Source organism: Ovis aries, chromosome 6, assembly GCF_016772045.2.
Source record: "Ovis aries strain OAR_USU_Benz2616 breed Rambouillet chromosome 6, ARS-UI_Ramb_v3.0, whole genome shotgun sequence".
In the NCBI taxonomy this organism is placed as follows: Eukaryota; Metazoa; Chordata; class Mammalia; order Artiodactyla; family Bovidae; genus Ovis; species Ovis aries.
Genome location: NC_056059.1, coordinates 115,407,346 through 115,424,982, shown reverse-complemented (window position 1 = coordinate 115,424,982; position 17,637 = coordinate 115,407,346). Strand labels below are relative to the sequence as shown.

General features: G+C 51.1%; 1 protein-coding gene across 1 annotated transcript in view; it reads left to right on the top strand.

Moving 5' to 3' along the window:
* Positions 1-8,512: 8,512 nt before the first annotated feature.
* ACOX3 (acyl-CoA oxidase 3, pristanoyl) overlaps positions 8,513-17,637 on the top strand; it is a 50,061-nt gene continuing 40,936 nt past the window's right edge. Inside the window, 6 exon segments of the mRNA XM_027971266.3 lie at positions 8,513-8,652; positions 12,262-12,421; positions 12,748-12,981; positions 14,033-14,107; positions 14,606-14,695; positions 17,334-17,477. Coding sequence (XP_027827067.2) covers positions 12,278-12,421; positions 12,748-12,981; positions 14,033-14,107; positions 14,606-14,695; positions 17,334-17,477 — 687 coding nt within the window. The 5' untranslated portion in view covers positions 8,513-8,652; positions 12,262-12,277.

Genomic DNA, 17,637 nt, shown 5'->3' with positions numbered 1-17,637 from the left:
GGGTCAGAGTGGTATAAATAAGGTTATGCAGAGACCACACACTTACAGGAAAGGGTTCCCCAGGATAGGCTCTATGCAAACAGCGCATCACTTCTTTCCACTCACTAAGACCCAACGTCCCTTTTTCTGGATCCAACCAGTGACAGTGCTTATGAACTGCCTGAAATAGTTCCCGGAAATTCTCTTCTTTCGCTTTCACTTCAGAGCTATGTAGTAAAGCTTTTAGAAGCACAATCTCCTTTAGAAGGAGATTGCCCCCTGTGTCCCTGAGTGACAAACCCACGGGGGTGTACTCACCAAGCACTTTCACTGTCCTCCCATCTCTTGGCTGGAATTCCCCTCGTCCACTGGCACTGTCAAAAAAGCCTCAGAAGCTACTAGTGACCTCAGGCCCCTGGTAGGGCACCAAACGTCGGGACCAGCCCAACAACGACCCAACCCGAGGGAGCGGTGCTGCAGAAGAATTAACAAAACTAAGACTCAGAAATAAAGTGGGGATCAGGGGGCTGATGCTATTCACAGGCAAAAGCCCAGATCCTAATCCTTGCATGCCTTTTATTGCTAACATCTACTTCCTTGTACGTGCTCTAGAGACAACTGTTTCTCACAATCTCGGATCAGGGGTAAAGATATACAATGCACAGTCCTCAATGTCAAACCTTCAGGCCGTTCATGAGTGTGTTTAGCCCTTCAGCTAGTGACGGCCTTTCTCAGCAGCTCCCTCAAGGCTCTGCTTACTGGTCTTCCATCAGTCACATCAGTACTTCAACAGCTGGTTTTCAAGGTGTTTTTCCACAATGTCCTTTTTAGTGCTTCCAGCCCTTCGCCTGGGGGTGATAAGAAAGTCATTCTTATTTTTCAGAGCTAAGCTAAGTCACTTCAGTCGTGTCTGACTCCGTGCGACCCCATAGACGGCAGCCCACCAGGCTCCCCCGTCCCTGGGATTCTCCAGGCAAGAACACTGGAGTGGGTTGCCATTTCCTTCTCCATGAAAATATTCCATAAATGAATTTCAGTAACTCTTAAACATTCCACAAAATTTCCTAAGAACCTGTGAGAGTATAATACCTGGCAATCCTCTCTAAAACAGAAACTCACCTATGTGCTACATTACTGCTGATGATCTGAAATGTACATGGTCTCTAAAAAATAACAGTACTGAATAAAAGTGAAAGGGTCATCCAAGTTCCTACATGATACCAAAGTATTTATCCAGGATTACTGAATAAATCATAGCAATTTGGTATCCTTTTCAGAAGGAAAAAATCTCAGCACTTACAAGCCTGTGGCCTTTCACACTGTACCAACTGAGTATCAGTAAATGAAGGTGTAACCGCTACGTCTTCCTCACCAACTTCTGTGTCCTGAAATACTATGTCTGCCCCTGGCAGCTACCATTCCAGCTCCACAGGGCATTTTCCAGTCAGACAAGCTGTACAATGATCATTCTTGTCAAAACATTCCAGACCATAGTACAGGCCTGTGGATAGCATATTCCCTACATTCAGGCCAGAATACTGGAGTGGGTAGCCTTTCCTTTCTCCAGGGGATCTTGACCCAGGGATCAAACCCAGGTCTCCCGCATTGCAGGCGGATTCTTTACCAGCTGCGCCATGAGGGAAGCCTGATCAGACAATGACATGACTATTTTCAAGCGAGATGACTGTCAGAGCTGATCCATGTTGATGTATGGCAGAAACCAACACAATATTGTAATTATCCTACAATTAAAAATTAAAAAAAAAAAAGATGACTCTCAGAGCTGACTGTGTGGTTTCTGCATGTAGCTCCTACCCCCTGCCTATAGAGCCCTAAAGCTCCCCTTTAAAAGTTCTTATGCACTGATTGGCCGTGAGGAGTTGGCCTTTGAACATAAGTCTACCTTCTTCTCTGGTTGCTGGACCCCTAAATAAAGCAATTTTTCCTTTATATAAACACTCGCCTCTTGAACGTTGGCCTTCAGGTGGCAAGCAGCTGCAGCTGAATTCAGTAACAAGAGGTCATAAGTCCAGAGGTCAATGTTTAGAGGTGGGAGGAGAAGGGGACGACAGAGGGTGAGACAGTTGGATGGCATCAGCGACTCAATGGACATGAGCTTGAGTAAACTCTGGGAGTTGGTGTTGGACAGGGAGGCCTTGTGTGCTGCAGTCCATGGGGTCACAAAGAGTCGGACACAACTGAGCGACTGAACTGAGCTGAACGTTTAGAGGGGAGGTGGACATTTTTCCGTTCTATATGGGCTGTTATCCTTGCACAAGATCATACCAGTTCCTTGCCAGAAACCCACACGTTGATTAGGGATACAGATGGCCTGCACCTGGGCCCCTGCCCCCGAAGTCCCATCCAGCCTGGCTGCTGCCCCTCTCCCAACCTCATTCTCCTTCCCTCAGCCCTTCAGCCCCTGCACAGGGTGTTTCTCACTCTTAGAATTTGGAAGGCCATCCCCCTCACCCCCACCCTGTTCCCTCTGCCCAGAATGCTCACCCTCTATCTTTTCCCAGTTGAAAACTCAGACTAAATGTCTCCTCCCATCATCCAGCTGAACATGGTCTTCAGGCCTGTTCATCAGCCCACCTCCCTGTTATTTTCCAGATCCTCAGCCAGACACTCCCCTGATGCCAAGCTTCCTTCAGTATTTAAACACTTTGGATCGAACGTCTTGGGATTACAGTTTTAAAAAAAATGTTTTCTTGAGACTTCCCTAGTGGTCCAGTGGTTAAGAATCCTCTTTGCAACGTGGGGTATGGGGGTTTGATTGCTGGTTAGGGAACTAGGATCTCACATGCCTCACAGCAGTTCAGTTCAGTTCAGTTGCTCAGTTGTGTCCGACTCTTTGCAACCCCATGAATCACAGCACGCCAGGACTCCCTATCCATCACCAGTTCCTGGAGTTCAGTCAAACTCACGTCCATCGAGTCAGTGATGCCATCCAGCCATCTCATCCTCTGAAGTGCCCTTCTCCTTCTGCCCCCAATCCCTCCCAGCATTAGGGTCTTTTCAAATGAGTCAGCTCTTCCCATCAGGTGGCCAAAGTATTGGAGTTTCAGCTTTAGCATCAGTCCCTTCCAATGAACAAGCAGGATTGATCTCCTTAAGGATGGACTGGTTGGATCTCCTTGCAGTTCAAGGGACTCCCAAGAGCGTTCTCCAACACCACAGTTCAAAAGCATCGATTCTTCGGCATTCAGCTTTCTTCACAGTCCAAATCTCACATCCATACATAACCACTGGGAAAACCATAGCCTTGACTGGATGGACCTTTGTTAGAAAAGTAATGTCTCTACTTTTCCACATGCTATCTACGTTGGTCATAATTTTCCTTCCAAGGAGTAAGCATCTTTTAATTCCATGGCTGGAGTCACCATCTGCAGTGATTTTGGAGCACCCCCCCCCCCAAAAAAAAATAAAGTCTGCCACTGTTTCCACTGTTTCCCCATCTATTTCCCATGCAGTGACGGGACCAGATGCTATAATCTTAGTGTTCTGAATGTTAAGCTCTAAGCCAACTTTTTCACTCTCCTCTTTCACTTTCATCAAGAGGCTCTTTAAGTCTTCTTCACTTTCTGCCATAAGGGTGGTGTCATCTGCATATCTGAGGTTATTGATATTTCTCCCAGCAATCTTGATTCCAGCTTGAGCTTCATCCAGCCCAGCATTTCATATGATGTACTCTGCATATAAGTTAAATAAGCAGGGTGACAATATACAGCCTTGATGTACTCCTTTCCCTATTTGGAACCAGTCTGTTGTTCCATGTCCAGTTCTAACTGTTGCTTCCTGACCTGCATCCAGGTTTCTCAAGAGGCAGGTCAGATGGTCTGGTATTTCCATCTCTTTCAGAATTTTCCACAGTTTTTTGTGATCCACACAGTCAAAGGCTTTGGCATAGTCAATAAAGCATAAATAGATGTTTTTCTGGAACTCTCTTGCTTTTTCCATGATCCAGTGGATGTTGGCAATTTGATCTCTGGTTCCTCTGCCTTTTCTAAAACATCTGGAAGTTCACAGTTCACGTACTGTTGAAGGCTGGCTTGAAGAATTTTGAGCATTACTTTACTAGCGTGTGAGATGAGTGCAATTGTGCGGTAGTTTGAGCATTCTTTGGCATTGCCTTTCTTTGGGATTGGAATGAAAACTGACCTTTTCCAGTCCTGTGGCCACTGCTGAGTTTTCCAAGTTTGCTGGCATATAGAGTGCAGCACTTTCACAGCATCATCTTTCAGGATTTGAAACAGCTCAACTGGAATTCCATCCCCTCCACTAGCTTTGTTCGTAGTGATGCTTCCTGAGGCCCACTTGACTTCACGGTAGTGCTGCAAATACTGAGTCTGAGTGCTCCAGAGGCCTCGTGCCACCACTAGGGAGTCCATGGGCCCCCGTGAAATATCCCACATGATACAACTAAGACCTGAAGCAGCCAAAGAAAGAAAAAAATTTTTTTTTAATTTTTCTTCATTGACTCATGCCTGTAACATTTGCCAAGAAGATCAAAGCTTCAGGCCTTTGTATGTGCATCGCATACAAAGCCTTGCCGCAGTGCCTAACTCCTCCCCATCGCCATTCTCAGCCACCCACTACTCGATGTAGTTTTACTCTGGGGAAGGAGGTTGCTGCCTGTGGTCCCGGCTCTCGTGACAGGTCCACGTAGGTGAAAGTGAAAGAAAGAAAGTGAAGTTTCTCAGTCGTGTCCTACTCTGTGTGACCCCATGGACTGTAGCCCACCAGGCTCCTCCGTCCATTGGATTTTCCAGGCAAGAATACTGAAGTGGGTTGCCATTGCCTTCTCCAGGAGATCTTCCCGACCCAGGGACTGAACCCGGGTCTCCCGCATTGGAGGCAGATGCCAGGGGCCTAATGCAGGTGAGTGTGCATGCAGGTCGCTCAGCTGGGTCCCACTCTGCAACCCCACACACTATATAGTCCGCCAGTCTCCTCTGTCCACGGAACTCTACAAGCAAGAATACTGGAGTGGGTTGCCGTGCCCTCCTCCAGGGACGGTCTGGACACAGGGAATAAGCCCAGATCTCCCACATGGCAGGCAGATTCTTCACCGTCTGAGCCACCAGGGAAGCTGTAACAGGACCATACTTGGTACCAAGTCATTATGGTCCATCCCAACCCAGTGACTTGGTAACTCCTTCCCTGCAACCCTTTTGCGGATCCTGAGCCAGTGAGGGAAGTGGATGGGAGGCAAAGCAGCAAGGGGATGCAGAGGGACAAGCGGCCAGAGTTTGCGAGGAGACTTCAGGGTTAACGTGTCCAAATAGCGGCAGGAACCAACAACAGCCAACAAAGCAAGGACTCAAAAAGGAGCAGGGGACAGGTGTGCCCAACGGGGTGGAGGGGGACAGAGGTCAGAAGGAACCAGGGTGGGGGACTGACACCAGAGCCCTTGCAGAGGCCTGGCAGACTATGGTCAGCTGAGCTACCAGAAGAGCTCGCACTCTGCTCCACTGATCACACAGTTCCCTGGCAGCTTTACCAGGAAGCAGCTAACAAAACCTGGACAAAACAGAAGCCCCTCTCTCTTCCCCCAAGTAGCTCCTCCATGTCAGTATTGCATCTCTCCCTCACCAGGTCCCTTCAAAACAACCCCAAGAATTGTGTGAGACCATCCTCTCTCCCTACCTCACCACCACCCAGAAAAGTCTCCAAGTCCACTGAGTCCCACCAAGAGACATCCAAAGCACATTCCCTGCCAAATGCAGGTCAAACAGTGTCGTAAATCAGGAAGGGGACAGGATCCCAGGGATTCTGATGCAGGAAGATCCACTGCGGAGGGTCCCAGGAAGGCTCCGATTTGGGGCTTCCCTTGTGGCTCAGCTGGTAAAGCCTGCAACTTGGGAGAGATGGACTGCATCCCTGGGTTGGGAAGATTCCCTGGAGAAGGGAAAGGCTACCCAGTCCAGTATGCTTGGGCTTCCCTTGTGGCTCAGCTGGTAAAGAATCTGCCTGCAATGCGGGAGAGCTGGGTTCAATCCCTGGGTTGGGAAGATCCCCTGGAGATAGGAGAGGGTACCCACTCCACCAGTGGGTATTAGTCATGAACTCCTTTTTGCCAAATTCAGACTTAAATTGGAGAAAGTAGGGAAAACCACTAGACCATTCAGGTATGACCTAAATCAAATCCCTTATGATTATACAGTGGAAGTGAGAAATAGATTTAAGGGACTAGACCTGATAGACAGAGTGTCTGATGAACAATGGATGGAGGTTCATGACAATGTACGGGAGACAGGGATCAAGACGATCCCCAAAAAAAAGGAATGCAAAAAGCAAAATGACTGTCTGAGCTGTGAAGAGAAGCGAAAAGCAAAGGAGAAAAGGAAAGATATACGCATCTGAATGCAGAGTTCCAAAGAAGAGCAAGGAGAGATAAGAAAGCCTTCCTCAGTGGCCAATGCAAAGAAATAGAGGAAAACAACAGAATGGGAAAGACTAGAGATCTCTTCAAGAAAATTAGAGATACCAAGGGAACATTTCATGCAAAGGCAGGTTCAATAAAGGACAGAAGCGGTATGGACCTAACAGAAGCAGAAGATATTAACAAGAGGTGGCGAGAATACACGGAAGAACTGTACAAAAAGATCTTCATGACCTAAATGATCACAATGGTGTGATCACTCATCTAGAGCCAGACATCCTGGAATGTGAAGTCAAGTGGGCCTTAGAAAGCATCACTATGAACAAAGCTAGTGGAGGTGATGGATATTCCACTTGAGGTATATCAAATCCTAAAAGATGATGCTGTGAAAGTGCTGTACTCAATATGCCAGCAAATTTGGAAAACTCAGCAGTGGCCACAGGACTGGAAAAGGTCAGTTTTCATTCCAATCCCAAAGAAAGGCAATGCCAAAGAATGCTCAAACTACCGCACAATTGCACTCATCTCACACGCTAGTAAAGTAATGCTCAAAATTCTCCAAGCCAGCCTTCGACAGGACATGAACTGTGAACTTCCAGATGTTCAAGCTGGATTTAGAAAAAGCAGAGGAACCAGAGATCAAATTGCCAACATCCGCTGGATCATGGAAAAAGCAAGAGAGTTCCAGAAAACATCTATTTATGCTTTATTGACTATGCCAAAGCCTTTGACTGTGTGGATCACAAAAAACTGTGGAAAATTCTGAAAGAGATGGAAATACCAGACCATCTGACCTGCCTCTTGAGAAACCTGGATGCAGGTCAAGAAGCAACAGTTAGAACTGGACATGGAAGAAACGACTGGTTCCAAATAGGAAAAGGAGTACGTCAAGGCTGTATATTGTCACCCTGCTTATTTAACTTATATGCAGAGTACATCATGAGAAACGCTAGGCTGGATGAAGCACAAGCTGGAATCAAGATTGCTGGGAGAAATATCAATAATCTCAGATATGCAGATGACACCACCCTTATGGCAGAAAGTGAAGAAGACTTAAAGAGCCTCTTGATGAAAGTGAAAGAGGAGAGTGAAAACGTTGGCTTAAAGCTCAACATTCAGAAAACGAAGATCATGGCATCTGGTCCCATCACTTCATGGCAAATAGATGGGGAAACAGTGGAAACAGTGGCAGACTTTATTTGGGAGTGGGGGCTCCAAAATCACTGCAATGTTGATTGCAGCCATGAAATTAAAAGATGCTTACTCCTTGGAAGGAAAGTTATGACCAACCTAGATAGCATATTCAAAATCAGAGACATTACTTTGTCAGCAAAGGTCTGTCTAGTCAAGGCTATGGTTTTCCCAGTGGTTATGCATGGATGTGAGAGTTGGACTGTAAACAAAGCCGAATGCCAAAGAATCGATGCTTTTGAACTGTGGTGTTGGAGAAGACTCTTGAGAGTCCCTTGGACTGCAAGGAGTTCATTGGAAGGACTGATACTGAAGCTGAAACTCCAATACTTTGGCCACCTGATGGGAAGAGTGGACTCATTTGAAAAGACCCTGATGCTGGGAGGGATTGGGGGCAGAGGAGAAGGGGATGACAGAGGATGAGATAGCTGAATGGCATCACCGACTCAATGGACATGAGCTTGAGTAAACTCCAGGAGTTGGTGATGGACATGGAGGCCTGGTGTGCTGCAGTCCACGGGGTCACAAAGAGTGAGACAGGACTGAGCGACTGAACTGACTGACTGACTGACCCACTCCAGTATTCTGGCCTGCGGAATTCCAGAGAATTCCTGGAGAAGGGAAAGGCTACCCACTCCTCCAGTATTCTTGGGATTCCCTGCTGGCTCAGCTGTTAAAGAATCCTCCTGCAATGCGGGAGAGCTGGGTTCCATCCCTGGGTTGGGAAAATCCCCTGGAGAAGGGAAAGGCTACCCACTCCAGTATTCTGGCCTGGAGAATTCTGGCCTGGTTGCAGAGTCAGAAAGGACTGAGCGACTTTCAGTTTCACTTTCCAGCAGCATGGGCTCGCCCAGGCGTCCTGCGTTTCCTGGGTGACAGGGTGCCGCGGGGGCCGCGATGACGTCAGGCCCGGGGGCGGCCCGCAGGGCTTGTCTGCGGCTGCGCGCGCACGCGCGCGCCCTCCTCTGCTTCTGGGATCTGGGCGGATCTCCACCGGACCAGAGTTGGGAGCCTGTGGTGTGTTCGCTGGGCCCTGCGGTGTCCGCGATTGTAGGGTCCGGCGACATCTGAAGGTCCAGTCCGCCTTTGCCCAGAGGGTACGCGGGGGCGGCGCGTGCAAAGGTTGGGGTTGGGTGGGGGGCAATCGCGTCTTTTGCGGAACTGCTGGGCGCAGAGGCTGCGAGGGCCGGCGGCCGGGCGGGTAAACCCGCGAGATGTGTTGAGGAGTTCAGACACTTGTCCCCTGAGGTCAGCGGACAGCGGTCACCTAGCGGCGGGAGCATGGTCGGGTCTGCATGTTAGGGCCCCTTCTGAAATTATCTGAAAGCGACTATTGCCCCCCCCAAATGGTATAGATGCCCCCCCACCGCCCCAAATGGTCTAGACGTTCCGTTCCGTGCCTGGAACTGCTCTGGGTGTCCCGGTGAGTGGTAACAGCCTACTGGCCGTGCAGGATCAGCCTTGCCCGTGCTGTCAGCACCCCAGGCAGGTGCAGTGACTTTGCCGAGCTCGCCCCGCGCCTAAGCTCTGTGGTTGGGATCTGGCGCCAGGCGTCTGACTTCAGATGCCTGTGTGTAGCGTCGCGCAGTGATGTCGGCGGCTGCAGGTGGCCTCTGACGGCTTAGGATTCTGGAGTTTGGACCGAGGTCGTTATGGCCATGCACAGTCTGCTCACACATTCGCTTTCATCGCCTGGAAGGTGAGAGTACTGACTGTGCTGGGGTTCCTAGCACCTGGGAATCAGCTGTTCAGCCACTCTCAGTGTTTGCTCAATAACTGGAGGTTGTTGTAAGATTTCTTGGGCTCAAAAAGAAAGGATAGGATTTGTTCAGTATTAGAGAGGTGCAGTGAGGGCGGGGCTTGGTAACTAATTGGATTCTGAGACAGCGGGGAGAGAGGACTTCCAGGCTGGCGCTTTGATTTATACATCAACTAACCCTATAAAAAATATTTAATAGTTTTCTGAGTATAAGTTTTACACTTCTTTTGTTGAATTTATTTCCAAGTATTTTTATTATTTTTGATGCTGTTATAGATAGAACCGTTTTCTTAATTTCATTTTTGAGTTGTTTACCATTAGTGTGTAGAAGTCAGCTGAGTTTTGCTCCCTGATCTTGTACCCTGCAAACTGGCTAGACTGATTTATGAATTCTAATAGTTTTTTAGTGGATTCCTTAGGAATTTCTGTACAAAATCATGTCATCTGCAGATAGAGATAGGTTTCTAATCTGGATGCCTTTTATATCATTTCTTGCTTAATTGCATTGGCTAGCATCTCTGGTCGGAGAAGGCAATGGCACCCCACTCCAGCACTCTTGCCTGGAAAATCCCATGGACGGAGGAGCCTGGTGGGCCACAGTCCATGGGGTCGCTAAGAGTCGGACACGACTGAACGACTTCACTTTCACTTTTCACTTTCATGCATTGGAGAAGGAAATGGCAACCCCCTCCAGTGTTCTTGCCTGGAGAATCCCAGGGACGGGGGAGCCTGGTGGGCTGCCGTCTATGGGGTCACACAGAGTCGGACACGACTGAAGCGACTTAGCAGCAGCAGCACCTGGGGTACAGTGTTGACTAGAAGTGGTCGAGTGGACATCCTTGTCTTGTTCCTCATTTTAGGGGAAAGGCATTCAGTCCTTTATAGAGGGTTTTCGTAGATGTTTTTTTTTTAAATCAGGTTCAATAGTTTTATCAAACTATTTCCAGTTTGTTGAGTTTTTATCATGAAAGGGTGTTCGATTCTGTCACATGCTTTTCTTCATCTGTTGATATGATCATTTTTGTCCATTTATTTTCTTGATATGATCATGTATTTTTTGTCCATCTGCTTTGTTGGTATGGTGTATTGCATGAATTGATTTTCAAATGTTGAGTCCAACCCTACATTCCTGGGATATATCTCACATGGTTGTGATATATAATCTTTTGATATGTTGCTGGATTCACTTTGCAAGATTTATTGAGGATTTTTACTTTTGTATTCACGAGAGATATTAGTCTGCAGTTTTCTTGACATATCTTTGGTTTGGTTTCAATGTAATGCTGCCTTAATGGAGCACTTTACAGGTGTGTTCCCTCCTCATCAATTTTTTTTTTTTTTGTAAGAGTGCATACATTTTAATTTTTCTTTAAATATTTGGTAGAATTCACACGGGAAGCCCTCTGGCTTTTCTTTGTGGGTGTTGATTCCTAACTGAGTCTCCTCTTTATGGATCTGATCCCATGTTCCGTTTCTGCATGAGTCAGTTTTGGTAGATTGTGTCTTTCTGGGAACTTGTCAGTTTCAGGGAAGTCATCGAGCTTGTTGGGATACAGTTCATAGTATTCCCTTAGAATCCTTTTTATTTCTTTAAGGTTGGTAGTAATAGTCCCTCTTTGGTCCCTCAACTTAGTACTTTGTGTTTTCCCTCTTTTTTTTTTTTTTTTTTTTAACTGGGTCAATCAAGCTAAAAGTTCGTCAATTTTGTCAGTCTTTTCAACGAATCAACTTTTGTTTTTGTCGATTTTCTGCCTTCTAGTCCACACTTTTTGCTCTAAGCGTTTGTCTCCTTCCTTTCTGCTTGCTCTGGAGTCAGTCTCTGCTTCTTTCTCAGCATCTTTTTGTTTTAATTTGGTTTTGGTTGTGTGTCTTAGTTGCGGCATGTGGGATCTAGCTCCCTGACTGGGAACTGAACCCATCTCCCTCAGACCAGGAGCACAGGGTCTTAGCCAGTGGGCCACCAGGGAGTCCTCTCAGCGTCTTAAACTGGTGGCTAAAGAGCTTGCCCAGGGCTCGTGTTCTGCGGAGTTCAGATCCCTCCTGTGCCAATTCTCAGTGGCGGGAGCTTGCAAATGACAGCGAGCTTCTCTGAATTGGGGTTCTTACGTCTTTTGAGAGGGACAGTAGTACTTGGCCCACAGTTTAAGGGATGAAATAAGCTGCTGTCTGTCGAGGGCACAGTCACTTTCACACAAAGTGAAAAAGTCGCTCAGTCGTGTCTGACTCTTTGCGATCCCTTGGACTATCGCCTGCCGGGCACCTCTCTCCATGGAGTTCTCTAGGCCAGAACACTGCACTGGGTGGCCGTTCCCTCCTCCAGGGCATCTTCCCGACACAGGGATCGAATCCATTCCCTTCTCCAGGGGGTCTTTCCAGCCCAGGGATCGAACCCAGGTCTCCTGCAATGCAGGTGGATTCTTTCTTGTCTGAGCCGCCAGGGAAGCCCTCTGACACACAAGCAGGTCTTCACATGTGCCCTATGGATCTTTCCCCTCCCACTCAGAAGACACAAGTTTTAAAACATCCCGTGCCTCTCACAGTTGGGAGGCTGTAAACAATCACATGCGGCCGGACGAGCCTAATCAAGCAGGCCAGAGAACCTTCAGAGTTGTAAGTTGAAACACTCTTGTCACGCCCAGGAATTTTTATTAACTGGAGCTGCAAGTTAACTCCTCTGAGAGAAATGGTTATGGGGGAGAGCTCCCCGTAAAGTACTCTAGTTTTGGGGGAGATGCTCGGGAACAGGGGGTTTCCTGAGGCTTGATCACGCCTTTGCGTATGCCAAGCTTCCTTCCTCATGACCTTTGCCATGGGCAGAGTTCCTTACGCTGGCTCCCAACAGCGATCAGAGCTTGTCTGTCTGTCTTTCACATCCCGCGGCACGTCTGCCCTCGTTGGTGATGGCGTGAGAAGGACACACACTCACTTGGGTTGCGTGTCTGTACAGGTGGCGGCCGGGAGTGATGGCGCCCCTCGGGGAGAGGAGTGATGACCCCGTGCTGCCGGACCCGCCCCAGGGGCCCCTGCATGTGGCCCGCGCCCGCGCTTCATTCCCCTGGAAGGAGCTGGCACTGTTCTGGGAGGGTGAAGACACGCTGCGCTTCAAGGTGAGGCTGGGCTGGTGGCTGCTGGGCGCCTCGGTGGCACTTTGGGAGGGGGCTCCGCTGGGCTCCTGGTTCATCTGCAGAAAGATGGCGGGGGTCCTCGGGGAACTCTTGGGAGCCTGAAATGAATGGACACAGGCTGGGCTTCGTAAGCCTGGTGCCCTCTGCTCTCCCCTGAGAAGGCCTGTCATCTCTGTCCCTGTGTTTCTGAGTTAGACTGCCCACCAGAGGCAGCCCGTGGCCTTGAGGAAACCATGTAAGTCAGAGCCTAGTGAAAAATTCCGTACTTTGCCTCCAAATCCGCTATTCCCCACCTGCTGCATTTCCAGAAAGCCATCTTCTCGACTCTGGAGAACGACCCCCTCTTCGCCCATCCCCGTGGCAGCCGGCTCTCGGTGGAGAAGTACCAGGAGCTGAACTTCCTGCGCTGTAAGAGGGTCTTCGAGTACGACTTCCTCCCCGTGGGGGACATGCTGGGCAGCCTGCCGAGGGTCCTGGCGCTGATCGAATGCCTGGGCATGTACGACTGGTCCCTGGCCGCCAAGTTCTTCCTGCACGTGCTGGTGAGTCGCCCCGGGAGAGGGAGGAGGAGAGGGGGCCGCTCTCACGCTGGGCCCCGGGGCTGAGCAGTGCTCTGTCCACTGAACCTGAGACACGCTTGGCAGTTCCCTTCGTGGTTTCCTGGTTGGCAGCGTTTGCCCGCTTCTAGAGCTTTGCGAGACTTAATGCACCTGGGAAATGTTCATTTAAAGAGATTTCTAGAAAACGAGAAAGGAAATGGAAACAGAGACGAGGGCCTTCCCTGGTGGTTCAGTGGCTAAGACTCCGCGTTCTCAGCACATGGGGCCCTGAGTTTGATGGCAGGTCAGAAACTAGATTCCCACAAGCTGCAACTAAGAGTTTGCATGCTGCACCGAAATAAAGAAAGAAAAAGAGAGAGAGGAAGAAGCAATTTTATGAAAAAACAAAAGCAGAGATGAAAACATGTAGGTAGACCCTGTGACTTGTAGTGAGAAGCCCAGTTTTTCTCAGCTGTTTATGCAGACTTGCACAGATCAGTCCTTGGATAACGCAGTGCAGTTAAAACTCCACAGAAATAGCAGCTCTGGGATTTTTATAAATGGAAGGAAGGGAAGGAGGGAAAATGGGCCAAAGGTGAGGCCTGTGTTTCCGCCTCTTTGATATGCGGGTGGAGATGAACTTGGGAAGGTGGTGTCATCCACGTGCTGTCTGAAGGAAAGGTGGGCTTACCTTGCCCATCCCACACTCTCGTCCCCCACCCACCTGCCACCTCCTTGCTGTTCACGGACCCTCTCCTGGTCCTGTTCAGCGCGCGTAAACGGCTTGTAACAAGGGCCCAGGCCTCGTGACTCCATGAGCTCAAGGCCAGGCAGCTGAGTCCCAGGGTCTGCCCTGGGCCATGGACCCCAGTGCTGCTTTCTCTTGGAAGCTGAAGCCCTTGCTGGGGGCTGGTGTGGTGCCGGGTGTGTGTGTGTGTGTGTGTGTGTGTGTGTGTGTGTGTGTGTGTGTGTCGGGGTGGGGAGTGGGGGTAAAGTCCCAGGGTGGCAGCAGCCTTAGCTTCCACCTGTTTACATGGTGATGTTGTATTTTCAGACTTTTGGATCGGCGATTTACAGCTCTGGTTCCGAACGACACTTCAAGTACCTTCCAAAGATCTTCAGTTTGGAGGTTAGCTGGCGCTCATGGGTGACCTCGCGTCCTGTTACGCGTTCTTGGAGATGTGTGGGGGGCACACTGCCGCAGAGGGTCTCCAAGTGGGGGGCTGGTCCTCCCTTTCATAATGTTCTGGGGCTGCTCACCAAATAGTTCATGCTGTTCTTTCCCAAACTGGGGCGTGCTGGATTCCCAGCACGATAGAAACTGAGCTTTTTCTTATCGATGAAGCGCCTTCCTTTCCTTCTGCCGCCTGAGAGCTGCTCTTAGCCACTCTGCTGACTTAGCGAGGCCCCCAGCAGCCCACCTGCCAGCTGCCCTCCCGGGTGGGAGCTGCAGTCGGCGTCTCACTCTGCAGGCTGGCTCAGTGAGCCCGCTGGGCGTCAGGCAGGAAATGGAGACTCGGGGCTTTGCTCGGTGGTCTAGGCCGTAAAGGAAGCGTGGTGGCAGGGTCCCTCCAGGAAGGTGCAGAGAAGACCTTTTCACCTGACCTCATTCTGTGTTCCATGCTAGATTTTCGGATGTTTTGCTCTGACTGAAGTAAGTCATGGGAGTAACACCAAGGCCATACGCACGACCGCTCACTACGACCCCAGCACCCAGGTAGGTGATGCCTGCCCTTCTGTCTCCTGGCTTCAAGCATGTGAAACATGGTATTGTCACATAATTAGAGCAAAAAACCTGGCTCCTGCCTCAGTGCATGCCGAGATCCGTCACGCTGTGATCAGTAGAGCTTAGGAGAGAAAGGTTGTGAGCGGTGAACCCTGGTCGCACCCGGAAGCCCGCTGTGGTTTGGACTTGGGTAGGGCGTGAGAGTGGCGAGGGCACAGGCTGTCTTTTTATAAAATCTGTCTGTTGACCAGGTTTGTTTGGTGTGTGATTAGTGAGCAGTGCCAGCTGCTCGTGCTTTATGGGACAGACAGTAGGGAAGGTTCGCCTTGAGCCTCGTCCCTCTCTAGCGGCCTGTCTGGGCCCAGGCTCTCTGGACAGCAGCCCAGCCCCTCTGGTCCTGGGGCCGCTCCTGCACCTGTGGACTCTCCGTGGCACCTGTGTGGTTGGCCCCGCTCCCCGCACTGTGCGTTGAAGGCTGCTCTGTGCAGGCTCGCTTCTTAGTGCCATGGGGACCCGGCAGTCCCCGGGGAGGGTGCTCTAGAGGAGGCCCGTCCGTCGGACCCAGCAGTCTTTGGGGAGGGAGCGCATGCTCCAGAGGAGGCCCGTCTGTGAGCAGACAGGGGCGTGGCGTGTCGGCTGGTCTGTGCTGTGGAGGGCAGCGGGGCGTGGGGGAGAGGGCGGAGCGTGTGGGGGACCTGTGGCATCTGCCGCTCCTTGACCCCCATGTCTCCCAGACAGTCACATCCTCCTGCCCCTTCCTCACGGGTCCAGGGTCTGCGGCCCTCCCCCCGACTGGTCCGTGTGGTTTGGCCGAGTTGCGTGCAGCAGGGTGAAGCCCTGCCCCGTGTGTCTGCTCCCTGTGAGTTTCTTCATGGGCCAGGTGGGCTGTGTGTGCTGGGGGCACTGTGGGCAGGGGGCTCAAGAGGATGAACCTGAGAAGCCCCGGGAAGAACAAGGGCAGTGGGGGCGCAGGTTGCTGTGGGGGCGCAGGTCGCAGCGGGCGCCCTGCAGACTGCTGGTGGCGCCTGGCAGCAGAGGCGAGGGTCCGCCACACCCCAGGGGCTGAGAGCAAGCCGTGTGGCCTCTTGGTATCCTTGATGTTCAGTGGCTCAGTCGTGTCCGACTCTGTGACCCCACGGACTGCAGCACGCCCGGCCTCCCTGTCCATCACCAACTCCCGGAGCTTGCTCAAACTCATGTCCGTTGAGTCAGTGATGCCATCCAACCATCTTGTCCTCTGTCGTCCCCTTCTCCTCCCGCCTTCCGTCTTTCCCAGCATCAGGGTCTTTTCCAACGAGTCAGCTCTTCCCATCAGGTGGCCAAAGTATTGGAGCTTCAGCTTCAGCTTCAGCATCAGTCCTTCCAATGAGTATTCAGGGTTGATTTCCCTTAAGGTTGACTGCCTTGATCTCCTTGCAGTTCAAGGGACTGTTGTTTAAACCACAAGATAGCTTTATATGCACCCGGGTCTTTCTGGCTCTCAGCCCTTCTTTTTGCTCAGCTCCCTGGTGTCCCTGGGCTCTCAGTGCTGGGCTGGGGGACAGGGAGGCCCTTCCTGACTCTGCAGAGGGAGGGTGGTAGCTCCGTGGCCTCGGGGCCTGGGCGAAACTCAGTCACCTTCGAGGCTGTTGTTTCTGACTCTCTTCCTCTTGATGTTAGTCCTTAAATGAAGATCAGCTGAGGTTAGGAGCCCCGAGCCTCCCGCAGGGTGTTTGTTGAGCATGCTACTGTGTACTCAACCCTGCTGCCAAAGACAGCTGGCATCTAACATGCCGGTGGGACTCTTAGGCTGGAGGGGAGACGCAGTCCCATCACCAGCGCGAAAAAATTGGCTATGCCAGGGGCTGTGGGGCAGGGATGGGGTGGGACCAGCGTGACCGATCCCGTCTGGGAGTGTCACTACCTGATGTCCCTTCTGTCGAGTGACAAGAAGGAGATGCAGTGTGTTGATGGGGAGGAGAGAGCAGTGGTGTGCGCTCGAGGGAGCCAGCTGGCTGGGTGACACCCACAAGCAGGTGGGACCTCCCCGGGGGCAGGCCCCAGCCCTGCTTAACCCTCTGCCCCTTGCTGCCTCCCCAGGCCCCGGGCCGTGTCCTCAGGGGACCGGTCCCCTCCTGTGTGTTCCTTCTTTAATCCCTGCGCTCATCCACCCTGTGCTCCTGGACTCCTGGGGAGCTTGTCGGGGGACAGACAGGGTGGGCGTAGGAGCCGAACTTGGCAAATTGGCAGTGGGTGGGGGATTTAGGCTGGCGTGAAGCTGAGGAGGGGACCCCCCTGCCCCGATCTGTGCTTGGGGAAGCCTCACTGAACGGGTGCCAGTCTGCTTGGGGAAGGCTGGCTGAACGGGTGGACTCTACTGGGGTGCTGGCAGCTTGCAGAGTGCTTTAGTGTGTTCTACTCTTTGCCGTGTTGGTCGTCATCTTCCGTAGGAAGGTTCTTCTTTAAGTCATAAGACTCAGGATGTGCTTTTTTTTTTCAATGAGGCTCCCCTTGCCACTCAGGAAATAACCTTCCATCAGTTCTTATTCATACCTCCAAGGTTTCGAACAGAGGAGAGACTGAATGTGTCAAAGAGTTGAAGACCCGAGTGTGCATCGGTCTCTAACGTCCATTTTTTTCCCTCGTGCAGGAATTCGTCATCCATTCCCCCGATTTTGAAGCTGCCAAGTTCTGGGTTGGCAACATGGGCAAGACCGCTACCCACGCAGTGGTGTATGCTCAGCTGTACACGCCGGGGGGCCAGTGCCACGGGCTGCACCCCTTTGTCGTGCAGGTAGGGGCAGGTTTCATCCCTGAGGTGGGGAGGTCTGGCCACTTCCAGAGGGGTTTTTATCACAGCTGGGGGCAGGGGTGCTTCTGGCATTTCAGGGTGCAGACGCCTGGTGCATACAGGTCAACCCCCTGGAGCGCACAGGACACCCACCCCCCAGCCC